The sequence below is a fragment of the Carlito syrichta genome, unplaced genomic scaffold, assembly GCF_000164805.1.
Source record: "Carlito syrichta isolate Samal-C Ts95f unplaced genomic scaffold, Tarsius_syrichta-2.0.1 Scaffold305546, whole genome shotgun sequence".
Taxonomy (NCBI): domain Eukaryota; kingdom Metazoa; phylum Chordata; class Mammalia; order Primates; family Tarsiidae; genus Carlito; species Carlito syrichta.
The window spans coordinates 651,449-664,216 of record NW_007249642.1 but is presented as its reverse complement, the minus strand read 5'-3'; the positions used below and the strand labels follow the sequence as shown (position 1 = coordinate 664,216).

The 12,768-nt window shown below is 36.9% G+C and overlaps 1 protein-coding gene across 12 annotated transcripts in view; it reads right to left on the bottom strand.

Annotated features, from left to right (window-relative positions):
- FAM135A (family with sequence similarity 135 member A) overlaps positions 1-12,768 on the bottom strand; it is a 124,841-nt gene that overhangs the window by 76,177 nt on the left and 35,896 nt on the right. For 11 of the 12 annotated variants that reach the window (XM_021714257.1, XM_021714261.1, XM_021714267.1 and 8 more), the window contains one exon: positions 11,793-11,872. The exons of the other annotated variant lie outside the window; for it this stretch is intronic. In XM_021714257.1, coding sequence (XP_021569932.1) covers positions 11,793-11,872 — 80 coding nt within the window. The remainder of the gene's footprint in view (positions 1-11,792; positions 11,873-12,768) is intronic. 12 annotated transcript variants of the gene reach the window in all.

The following is a 12,768-nucleotide window of genomic DNA, read 5'->3' as shown; positions in this document are numbered from 1 at the left end:
TAAAATAAAAAATTTTTTAAAAAGGAACTATCGACCTAGAAGTGCTCCCGGGACCTGCAGGGAGAATGCTGGGAAACAACAGATATGCGGGGCAGGGTCAAGTCACAGGAAACCTCAACTCAGCAGAACTAGCCCAACACTTCAGTGGCTATTAAAGGAGGGCCCTGAAGAGCTGGCAGTGGCAAAGTTCAAGGAGACAACAAGGAGATGGATCTGGGTCTGCCAGCAGCACCTCCAAAAGTGGAGGCTTTCTACAGGTGGCCAATTAGTCGCTGCTAAGGCAAGTAACCAGGACAACCTCCACCTGATTTCCAGGCTTGCTTGTTCTTTGATGTTAATTTTTTTACATTGCTACCACCCACGTGAAAGTTGGGTTGTAGCACATAGGAAGAAAAATAAAATACACATATACACAAAGACTATTATCCAGAATAGAGGGATTGGCCTTTAATAACCAAATATTCCCTTTTTTTTTTTTGACTCAGGGTCCCGCTCTTGTCACCTAGGCTAGAGCGGTGCAGTGGTATGACCCCAGATCACTACAGCCCCAACCTCCTAGGCTCAGGTGATTTTTCCTCCATAGTCTCATAAATAGCTGAGACAACAGGCACATACCACAATGCCCAGCTCATTTAAAAAAAAATTGTAAGAGATCATTACTATGCACACTTGTATGAAAACAAACTCAAAAGCCTAAATGAAATGGAGGAACCTCCCAAGGTCGAAACAAGAAGAAATTCAGACCCTAAATAGATCAATAACAATTCAGGAAATTGACTGTTATAAGAAAACTACCTACAAAAAAAAAAAAAAAAAGCCCTGAACCAGAGCTGATACCAATCCTATTGAAAGTATTCCAGGAAACTGAAAAAGATGGAACTATCCCCAAACCATTTTATGAAGCTAACATTACACTGACACCCAAACTGGGTAAAGATCTAACAAAGAAAGAGAACTACAGGCCAATATCCTTAATGAACATAGTTGCTTAAATTCTCAAGCTTATAGCACACCAGATCCAACAACACATCTCAAAAATCATCCACCATGACCAAGTAGGCTTCATCCCCAGGATGCAGGGTTGGTTCAACATTTGCAACGCCGTAAGTGTAATTAAATACATCAACAGATGTAAAAACAAGAACCACATGATTATATCATTAGATGCAGGAAAAGCTTTCAATAAAATTCGGCATCCCTTCTTGATAAAAACCCTTGAACACTTAGGCATAGAGGGAATATGTTTCAAAATAGTAAGAGCAATCTACAATACACTCACAAGTAAACGACCACAAATTGGAAGCATTTCCCCTGAAAACTGGAACAAAACAAGGCTGCTCGTTTTCACCCTCCCATTCAACATAGTATTAGAAGTCCTAGTTAGAGCAATCAGACAAGAGAAGGAAATCAAGGGTATCCAAATGGAAAAAGAGGAAGTTAAGTTATCCCTCTTTGCTGACGATATGATCTTATACCTTGAAAACCCAAAAGAATCTGTCAAAAACCTCCTTGCACTGATAAAGGACTTTGGGAAAGTTTCAGGACACAAACAAGCAAAAGACAGTCGCATTCTTATACACCAACAACAAACAGGCAGAGAATCAAAATCAAACCCATTCACAGTAGCGAACAAAGAAAAAAAAGAAATATCTCAGCATCTTCCTACCCAGAGAGGTGAAAGAACTTTACAAAAAAAACCTATAAAACACTGTTCAAAGAAATCAAAGAAGACAAACAAATGGAAAAATGTTCCATGCTCATGAATTGGGAGAACCAACATTGTTAAGATGTCTATCCTTCCAAAGGCAATCTACAAATTCAATGCAAAACCCATTAGTTAACAACATCATTCTTCTCAGACCTGGAAACAACAATACAGAAATTCATATGGAAACATAAAAGACAGCAAATAGCCAAAACAATCCTTAGCAAAAGAAACAAAGAGGGAGGTATCACATTTCCAGATTTTAGACTGTACTATAAGGCTACAATAATCAAAACAACCTGATATTGGTGCAAGAACAGGACAGAGATTCCGGAAGCAATATCTTAACCAACTTATCTTCAACAAAGCCCCCACCAACAACCACTGGGGAAAGGAGAACCTATTCAGTAAATGGTACTGGGAAAACTGGCTGACCACATGCAGAAGAATGAAACAGGACCCCTCCCTATCACCAAACACGAAAATAAACTCTAAATGGATCAAAGACCTAAAGGTAAAACCACAAACTATAAGAACCTTAGAAAATGCAGGAGACACCCTTATGGAAATTGGAACTGGTAATCCATTCCGGATCAAATCCCAGATGCCCATGCCATAAGAGATAAGATAGACAAGTGGGGCTTCATCAAACTGACAAGCTTCTCCAAAGCAAAAGAAACCATCAAGAGAATGGGAAGATAGCCCATAGAATGGAAAAATATCTGCCAACTGTATATCTGACAAAGGCCTAACATCCAGGATCTACAAGGAACTGAAACGTACTGAATTGTAAAAAACAAACAGCCTATTAAAAACTGGGCAAAAGATATGAATTGACACTTATCAATAGAAGATATACAAGCAGCTAACAGATACATGAAAAAATGTTTAGACTCACTAATCATCAAGGAAAAGCAAATTAAAACCACAATGAGATACCACCTAACTTCAGGCAGAATGGCCATAATCAAAAACTCAAAAAAAAAAAAAAAACAGATGTTGGACAGGATGCAGGGAAAAAAGGACGCTTCTATACTGTTGGTGGGAGTGTAAACTAGTACAACCTCTGTGGAAAACAGCGTGGTGTTTCCTAAAAGATCTAAAAATTGACCTTTCATACGCTCCAGCAATCTTTCTTCTGGGAATATACCCAGAGGAACTAAAATCATTGCATTAAAAAAATACTTGCATACACATGTCTACTGCAGCATTATTCACAATAGCAAAAACATGGGACCAACTGTGCTGCCCATCGAAAGTGGACTGGATTAAAAAAATGTGGTATATATACCATGATATGGAATACTACACAGCCACAAATAAGGATAAAATTATGGACATTGCAGCAACTTGGATGAATTTAGAGTCTATAATACTCACTGCTTTATCACAGAAACAAAGGACTGAGTATCACATGTTCTCACTCATATGTAGACTCTGAACATTTATCACAATACTATAAGAAAGGAACTGGCAGTAGCAAGAGACTACTAGAGGAGGGGGAGAGGCACATAATATCAATAACAGCACCTCATCACAAACCAGATGAAGTGGGGACCAAAGGGAGACCCAAAGTTTACCTGCACAACGACCACTTACCTACCTAATCCTGAATTGTACCCCATATCTTTAAAATAAATAAAAATAAGTTTAAAAAAATTTTTGTAGAGATGAGGTCTCACTACGTTACCCAGGCTGGTCTCAATCTCCTAGGTTCAAGCAATCCTTTTGCCTTGGCATCCCAAAGTGCTAGGATTACAGGCAGGAGCCACTACGCCCAACCAGATATTTCTTATTTGATCAATCTGGGTTGATTTCTTATTAATCTAAACACTTTTCTAGTTGTAAAGCTTCTAACAAAATGGAGAATGTATTTCTTTTCTTCTTCTTTTCTACATATTACTGTTGGCCTTTTTGTGAACTCTCCTCTTCTTTCTCCTTATAAGTGACAATCTCACTACTATTCTTTCCCACACACCAAGCACTCACTGTGTGCCTTGTGCCTATCAATGACAATTTCCTGGGCAACCCTCTACTGCAGAGATTCATATGTACATTTTATAGACACCAGGTTCTCGTAATTTAAATAATCTGTCTAGGAAGCAAATGTACAGCTGTTTGCACCAATTTGCACCAAATCCTCTGCATGGCCCTTAGTGTCCCTCTGGTAAACTAGTTCAGACATGTGTGTTCTTACATGTATCACAGAATGCCTACACAGAGTGGGGAAGAAAAGAGCCAGAGGAGGTGTAAAAAGGTGAAAACACATCCATCACCTAGCCTGCTACATATATGGCTTATTCTTGAAAACAAAGAGGGAAAGATGTGCAAATAGCTCCTTTCTTTTAGGCAGCCTTTACTTAAATCAAGCTGGATCTGAGACCCTAAGTCCACTTTCTTTCAGCATTTGAATACCTGTGGCAATTTAGGACAGAGAGGAAGGGTGAAACAAAGGGAACCAATATTTACTGAGTGCAATACTAGGCCTCTTTCCACACTTTCTGATTTAATTTTCACAAGCATGCTGAGAGACAGGCATTATTTCCATTTTGCCAATTAGGAAAGAAAGATCAGGCCATACAGCTAGTAGTGGCAGAACAGGACTTGAAACCACCACATCCAGACTCAAATATCTTCTACAGGTCAAGCTAGTTCCATAGGAACAGAAATGTAATCCTGGGTTCCGAGATTTCCTCTTTTGTGAGGCCTTTTCAGTTCTAGGTTTCTGTGGTATGTGATCGATTCAGGCATCATTTTTTTTGAGTTGGAGTCTCACTCGGTCACCCAGACTGGAGTGCAGTGGCCGCTCCCAGCCACCGCAGCCTCACCTGCTGAGCTCCGGCGATCCTTCCGCCTCAGCCTTCCAAGTAGCCGGAATTACAGGCATGCACTACCACGCCCAGGCTGATTTTTCATTTATTGTAGAGATGAGGTTTTGCTGCCCAGGTGGGTCTCGAACCCGCGGGCTCAGGCAATCCACCCACCTCAGCCTCCCAAAGGCGCGGGATTACAGGCTGAGCCACCGAGTCCAGCTTCAGGCATTTTTTTTTTTTTTTTGAGTTGGGATCTCACTCCATTACCCAGGCTAGAATGCAGTGGCTCATCACAGCTTCAAACTCCTGGGCTTAAGAGAACCTCTTTCCCCTCCCTCCTGAGTAACTGGGAGTAAGAGCATGCGCCATCACGCCCAATGGTCTCAAACTCCTGGGCTTAAGCAATCCTCTTGCCTCAGTCTTCCAAAGTGCTGAAATTACAGGGATGAGTCTCTGTGCCAAGCCCAATTCAGGGATCTTTTGTGAGTTCTCTTCTCTTTAAGTCTCCGTTCTTGCTCTTGGCCATCCTAGTTCTTGCTTATCACCTCATAAGTCATTTAATGGTTTTCAGAAAAATGTTAAATTTTTAAATTAAATTAAATTCATTAACGTGAGATGTTATCCTATAAGCTGAATTACTGTATTGTGTAAATCACAGGGAAAACATCAATTGAGTTGTATTATAAGTTTCAGTTCTTTACAACATGAAATATGATAAATGAGTCAAAACTTGACTGTTTCTCATTATTTCAAATAGTTCTAGAAGCTCAGTAATAACACTTTATGTATATACAGCCCTGTGCAATGTGCTAAGCTCTTGCACATATTTAGTAAACAATGACCTTGTGAAGCATGAAGTACACCTCACAGAAGAGAAACAAGCTCCCAGAGGGTGAGTTTTCCCAGGAGCACAGGAGGAAGCTGCTCTCCTGACTCCAGGTCACTATTTTGTTACAATATGGCAGCTGCATATCTGAACCAACAGTTCTAAAATATGTAAGATTATATCTATCTGTCTATATCACTATAATACAGTGACCCAGATCAGTATCAAAGTAACTAACTATACCTGCCTTAATTGTCTTACTAGAAATGTAAGATCTTCCTTCTTTATGCTGGATAGTCATTTCAACTCTATACATTTTTAATTGTCTTCAACCTTTAGAATCAATCAATAGACAAAGAACAAAAGATTTAACTGCAGTTACAAAACAGGATATAAATGTTAGCAGCCTTGATCATTCCAACCAAGGCTAAAAGGTGGAGGGAGAAGAAAAATTTAGGGGAAAAAAAAAAAGTGAGAACGTTTACATCCTCGTTACAAAATGAGGAGTCTGTCATGATTGCTGAAACAGAAAATGGAACTTTAATATAGTATTTGAAGCAACAGAGATTGATCAGAGAAAGACAGAAGAATAACAGTTTTTTTTTTTTTTTTTTTAAAGGCATGGGAGAGGAGAACGGAAAATAGTGTTAACAGGAAGTACATTGATAATGTCTGTATTGTGGTAACCAAAAGGACTAGAGAAATAGTTAAAAGTTGTTGCATCTAGAAAAGGAACTACGGTTTTCACTACAAGTCTTTCTGTACTAATGGATCTTTTAATCATATAAAAAAGTAAAAACTATTTTTTTAAGAAAAAGGATGAATATTAAAAAGCAAGCAAAGCAAAATAGATTTTATTTTTCTAAAGCTGTCACTACTAGAAATGGGAAGTTGTTATTTAAACTTTTTATGAAAATCGTATATAATATTTCAAATTAGGGCCAGCTTTGTAGAAACAACAATAATCTCTCTGTTGTAAAGTCTATGAATGCTTTCTTATTAATCAATTTTCAACAGTCCTATAAATACTCATTGTCTTTCATGACTGACATGATTGCAGATGACAGCTATTTCCTGACTCAACCTCTCACTGTCAGCATAATCGTGTGCTGGAAATAATTTAACTGCACTGCAATAAGCTGGATAATACCATCTAATTCCCATCCTTTCCAACCTTCCCTACTGTAACTCACAAAAATATTATTATTTTTCTTTTTTTCTAAAAATTTTCCAAAGATACTCAAAAGGTATAGAAATTATACAATTCAGTGCTGGAAAGAAAAGGTATTAAGATGAAAGTACAAATGAAAGTTAGAAGAAAAATAGAGCACATAATAAAAAGTACAGAGAAAAATCCAAGCTCCTAGAAGAAAAAAGAAATTTTTAAGGAACAGAAGTAAAAGAGAATTAACACAGAGGATGAAGAAAAACTAGCCAATATAAAAATATTTATGGTCAAGGATTAAGCTAGAAATCAATGATATGTTTTATTAAAATAAAGTTAGCTAAATACATAGGAGTAATTTCTTGAGGCAGAAAAATTGGAGGAAGAATACTTTTCCCTAAGACACACTCCAGGAGTTGCGCAGTACTAGGTAAGAAGAAACATCTATTGAGGACGGAAGAAAACAGTGTGCATAAACAATGTCTGAAAGCCTATAGACAACAAGCCACCTTCTTTGCTTCTGTTCAGATTGCTGGTGAGAAAATGCATCCAGACAGAACATTACTCCAGCTCTGATGGACACCGGTAGCCTCCATAAGTCATCACATTCCAGCAGCATGAGCCCTTATGACACCCATGCTATGTTAACATTTCACATGCTAGAGAAGATTCTGGGATACTGGCAGGAAGTACCTGTCATCCGACAGGTTTACCTTACATCATAGGTGTCCAGAGGAGGAAACAAGATGCAGGAGCAGTGGAACACCACCCACTCATGAAAGGTAACCACGCTGGGGAAGGTGCTGGGCAGGGACATGGCATGCCTCACATGAGGTCAGAGTAAGTATTTGTGAAGCTCTGCAGGTATCTTTGCATACCATGAACAAGAAAAACAAGATACCCTAAGAGAATTAGAAACAAGATCCATTGATATAACATTTGGAATAACAAAGACCACAAGACATCCTATTTGGTAGCACATTTAAGACACGACAGACAAAAGTTTGCTATTTTGAAAAAGAATGAAAAAAAACTGTGAAAGAGATTTTACATGTTTTCTTCTTCTAAAATTGAGTGCTTGTGTTTGCTATTTTGGCTGCATAATTTAATTAAAAAGTACGCAACTCCCTAAAAAATTTCTGGTACAATATTATTAAAAAACATAATATTTTCACATACAATTATATGATATGAAAGTGTGTCATTTTCCAAAACCAAGCTTTTTGTTTATAGATTGATGTCTGCCATAAACTAGTTTTAAAAGATATCTCCTACCATACACTAGGAAACTATGGGATTATCCACATTTCAGTCTGTAACACACTGTGACAGTATCAGAACCTAGAAACTGAACTGGCAGCAATGATGATTAAATCTAGGCTTACAACTAAGAAAAACAAAAATCACTCTCCATAGGAAAAGGTTGAGAGAAGGTACTCTATCTGGGTATTTCTGAAATACATTTGTCATAATGTCAAAATATTACTTTACAAATCATATTAAATATATGCACTATTTCTGCCATACACATGACCTAGAGGTTGAATTCTGACCTGTGTTAATTTTTTTTAAAGTAAAATATTTTCCAATCAGTATTTAGTTGATGAAGAATGATGATCATGGAACTTGGTTCAAATATAATTTTCCATAAATTAAATCCATTTTCCCAGAATCTTTTTTTCTTCTCTTCAAAAAGACAAAGAAGGGACTGAGAAGCTATAAAATTTCCACTTGTCTGGTGAGTAAAAAAAAATCAAGAACAAACAAAGGAAGTTGAACAAACATTTATTTGGAAAACAAACATCAAGTATGTCTGGTATGAGAAGAAATGTCTGGTATGAGATGAGGCTAAATACAAAGATCACAACAACTGAGTAAGGACTCAGTGCCCAAAACTACCTATGAAAAGAATCTAACAGTGTCAGGATTGATCAAAGAAAACAATAAATGAACAACTATTGGATATGATCAAAGAAAACAATAAATGAACAACTACTGGGTCTAGAGGCTCCGTTGCTGCAATAAGAGGTCACTGAAGGAAAAAGTGACTTATCTCACAAATTACTGAAGGTAAAACAGTCAAAAAGTCTTGGAAAAACAACTTTTAAGATGTGAAATGCTTCAAAAACAGAAAAGATACTTCCCTGTTGCTATGAAGTTCACCTGTGTTCTTTCAATTAGCATCCACTCTGAGTCATCAGGAGGTAAACTGTTTTCAAAGGTCCAGAAGTTGCTCAATGACACACCTGACCTTAGATCATTGCAACAATTAGATCCCAAGATCCCGGCCCATGTTCATAATTCTGATCTATTGTCGATCACAATGATGCCATTACCACTCCTGACTGAGGATAGAAAAAGGTATTCCAGAATGAACTGTAACACAAGTAGTAGCAATCAAAGTGAAAGACTGCTGGACCAGAGTAGTAATCATGGGCTACTGGTAAATCTCCTGACAAGTTATTTCTGATGCCTTTCCTTAAGCAAAGAAAAAAACTACAGAGTAGAAAAAAATGTTTTCATAAAGTTTAGATCAAGATAACTTGATACGAAAGTATCTAGTAAATGAAATTAGAAAATAAACAAATATTTGCTTCTGGCATACTTCCTTTTGGACTTTCAACCAATAATTTGCCAAGAATTTATAATTTATCTGGTTTTGTTTGTTTTCTACCATTTCCCCATTTCTCTTTCTAGAAATCTTATCTTTTTTCCTCTTTGATTAGATTTTCCTGGGTTAAGATGACGAAATAATTGTACACCAAAACATTTAAAAAGCAATGTTATGTCATGAATTTCATATTAAAATGAATCAAACTACAAAAATATAACTTCAGTATAGATTATTAATTCAACATAAAAAACTCTCAAGTTCTCATAAAAGAGAAACTTTAGTGGTCAAGAATTAATATTCAAAGGTTTGACATTATCTCCAAACTTCATGGTAACAAAGAACAAACTAATTCTATTTTTTAAATGTATTACTTAAAAGTGTTAGCCTACTTAACCGTTTGGAATTTATGTCTAATGTCCTGTCATCTTGAAAAATATAAAATATCTCACAAACTAAAGTCTTAGGTCTATCACAACTGACAACCTCAGGAGATAAAACTGAGCAAGAAATGTAGTGTAATAGATTTAAGGAAGCTCAAAAAGAAGTAAAATATCTTAGTTGTTTTACTACCTCTATTTTTTTGAAAGAGTTACAAAAGAAGATCTTTTTTTTTAACTTTTAATTTTTTTTTATTTTAAAGATGTGGGGTACAATTCAGGGTTAGGTATATAAATGCTCATTATGCAGGTACTTTTGTTGATGAGGTGTACCCCCTCTTCCCCAGGCAGATTCCCACTACTGCCAATCTTGCTTCCCCACTCCCCTTTTGGCAGTTTCCACCTACCACCAATCCTTTTCTTATGATATTATGACAATTGTTCAAAGTTTGCTTATGAGTGAGAACATGTGATACTCAGATCTTTGTTTCTGTGAAAGATCACTCAGTATTTTAGACTCTAAGACCCTCCAGGTTGCTGTGAAATTCATGATTTTGTTGTTCTTTATGACTGCACAATATTCCATCGTGCATATGTACCACGAGCAGCCAATAGATACATGAAAAAATGCTCAGCCTCACTAGCCATCAAAGAAATACAAATTAAAACTACACTGAGATACCACCTAACTCCAGTCAGGATGGCTATCATCAATAACTCAAAAAACAACAGATGCTAGAGAGGATATGGTAAAAAGGGAACACTTCTACACTGTTGGTGCAAGTGTAAACTAGTACAGCCTCTGTGGAAAACAGTGTGGCGATTCCTAAAATATCTAAAAGTCAACCCCACAATCCCCCTACTAGGAAGACACCTGGAAGAACTCAAATCACTCTATAAAAAAGATACCTGCACATATATGTTTATTGCAGCGTTGTGCACAGTAGCAAGAACATGGAACCAACCATGCTGCCCATCAAAAGAGGATTGGATAAAAAAGACCTATTATGACAATAAAATGTATGCCAGGCCAAAAAGAAAAGTTCTTTAAAGAAAAAAAAAAAGCAACAAACCTCCTTGAGCATTTTGATAGCCTTCAGGAAGATGGAGTAAACTTTCCATTATTCCATATATTCCATTATATGTTCATTAAAATTAACATAAACCAGCATTTTAGTACCCATGGTATGATAAAAAGAGAATTCTAAACATTTCACATTCCCAATACATTTTTTAAGATTTCAAAACAGGTTGGGTGTGGAGGCTCACACCTGCAATCCCAGCTCTTTGGGAGGTGGAAGCAAGAAGACTGCTTGAGCCCACGGGTTTGAAACCAGCCTGGGAAACATGGTGAGACCTCATATCTACAAAAAACCCAAAAAATTAGCTAGGTGTAGTGACTCATTCCTGTAGTTCCACATACTTGGAAGGCTGAAGCGGAAGGATCACCTGAACCCAGCAGGTTGAGGCTGCGGTGGCTATGAGCATGCCGCATCACTGCACTCCAGTCTGGGTGACAGAGTGATTCTGACACAAAAACAATTTCAAAACAGATCGAAATATGCTCAGCACAGCTTCAGTGCTCGGTATATTTTATTATTTTTATGATGCTGTAAAAACCAGTAATTCACATTAGGCTTATATGGTAATTCTTCAGAAAGGTCTATTAACCATTACATTTCTGAACTACATGGGATAAAATTACACATACTATATTGGGAAAGTTGAAAAATGTCTCCTGATTATAACGGGGCCACCAGCTTTAACTTAAACCCTATAACATCAGTGTCTCTCTTTAGACAATGGTGACCAACAATGCTGCTAAAATATGTCTATTTCAGAACCTTCTCACATTGTCTTCTGGCTCTTTGTTTTGTAATCAGAGAACCCAATCCACAAAAAAAAAAAAAAAAAATGGTGAAAAAAATTGCTCTCAAAATGCAGACTATAAAGCTTTATCATAAAATACCTTTGTAATCAGTAAGTCAAATTACATGTTCCCCTCACTGTGTATCTTTTTACATTGCATCTTACATATCATCAATCGCACTCCTATGTTTGTCTTCAGGAAGCTTTCAGATACATTCTTTCATGTGTTCATTGTAATAAACCTAACAAGAAAACAAGCCTGTTTTCCTGAGGTCCTGAATATATTTCTTATAATGGGTATCATAATGATGCAGTTTGGTATCTTATACTTAAAATGAAAAAAGTATTTATGAAAGGTTATTACTGACCAGTATAATGCTGCTGCGTTTTTTTTTTTTAACTTGAAAATACCCCTTGGCTTACCTGTTGCATGTGACAAACCAGCTTCTACTCTGTGGGGAATTCTTGGCGGAATTTTCATAGCTGCACGAATCTGGTAAAAACTAAAGCAAAACAGATTTAAAAAAAGTTATTTCAAAGCATATTTTAAAACATGCAATGCCCCAATTTCCACACATGTATGCATATTAGGATAATAAAGTTTGTCTAATTTTATCAGTCTCAAATTCCACTATTGGTGAAAAAACATATCAGCCCCACATATCAAATATGAGCATAGCATAAAATCAGAAGGGAAACCTGGCACATGTAAGAGTGAATGAGAGAAACAGAAGCAACATAAACAGTATTTCTTCATATGAAGGAATGTGCAACAACCTGTGGCCTTAGAAAGGCACCTAAAGAGTTTCATTGCTATATTTGGTCATTTTTAAAAGATGATAAAAAGACACTCATAATTACTCAAAATACGAAAATCACTGTAGTTTTCAAAAACTGTATTAATACTATAAATGACTTTTGCCCACTTTTTAAAGGGGCTGTTTGTTTCTTTCCCCTCGGTGCGTTTGACTTCCTTCTAGATCCTAGGCCTTTGTCAAATATACAGTTGGCAAATATTTTTTCCCATTCTGTGGGCTGTCTCCCTGCTCTCTTGATGGTTTCATTTGCTTTGCAGAAGCTCCTTAATTTGATGAAGTCCCACTTATCTATCTTATTTCTTAAGGTATTGGCCTTTAGGGTTCTGAGTAGGAATTGGTTCCCAGTTCCAATTTCCATAAGAGTGTCTCCTGTATTTCCTAAGATTCTTATAGTTTGAGGTTTTACATTTAGGTCTTTGATCCATTTAGAGTTAATTTTTGTGTATGGTGATAGGTAGGGGTACTATTTCAATCTTCTGCATGTGGTCAGCCAGTTTTCCCAGCACCATTTACTGAATAGGTTTTCCTCTCCCCAGTAGTTGTTGTTGGAGGTTTTGTCAAAGATGAGTTGGTTGAGGAAT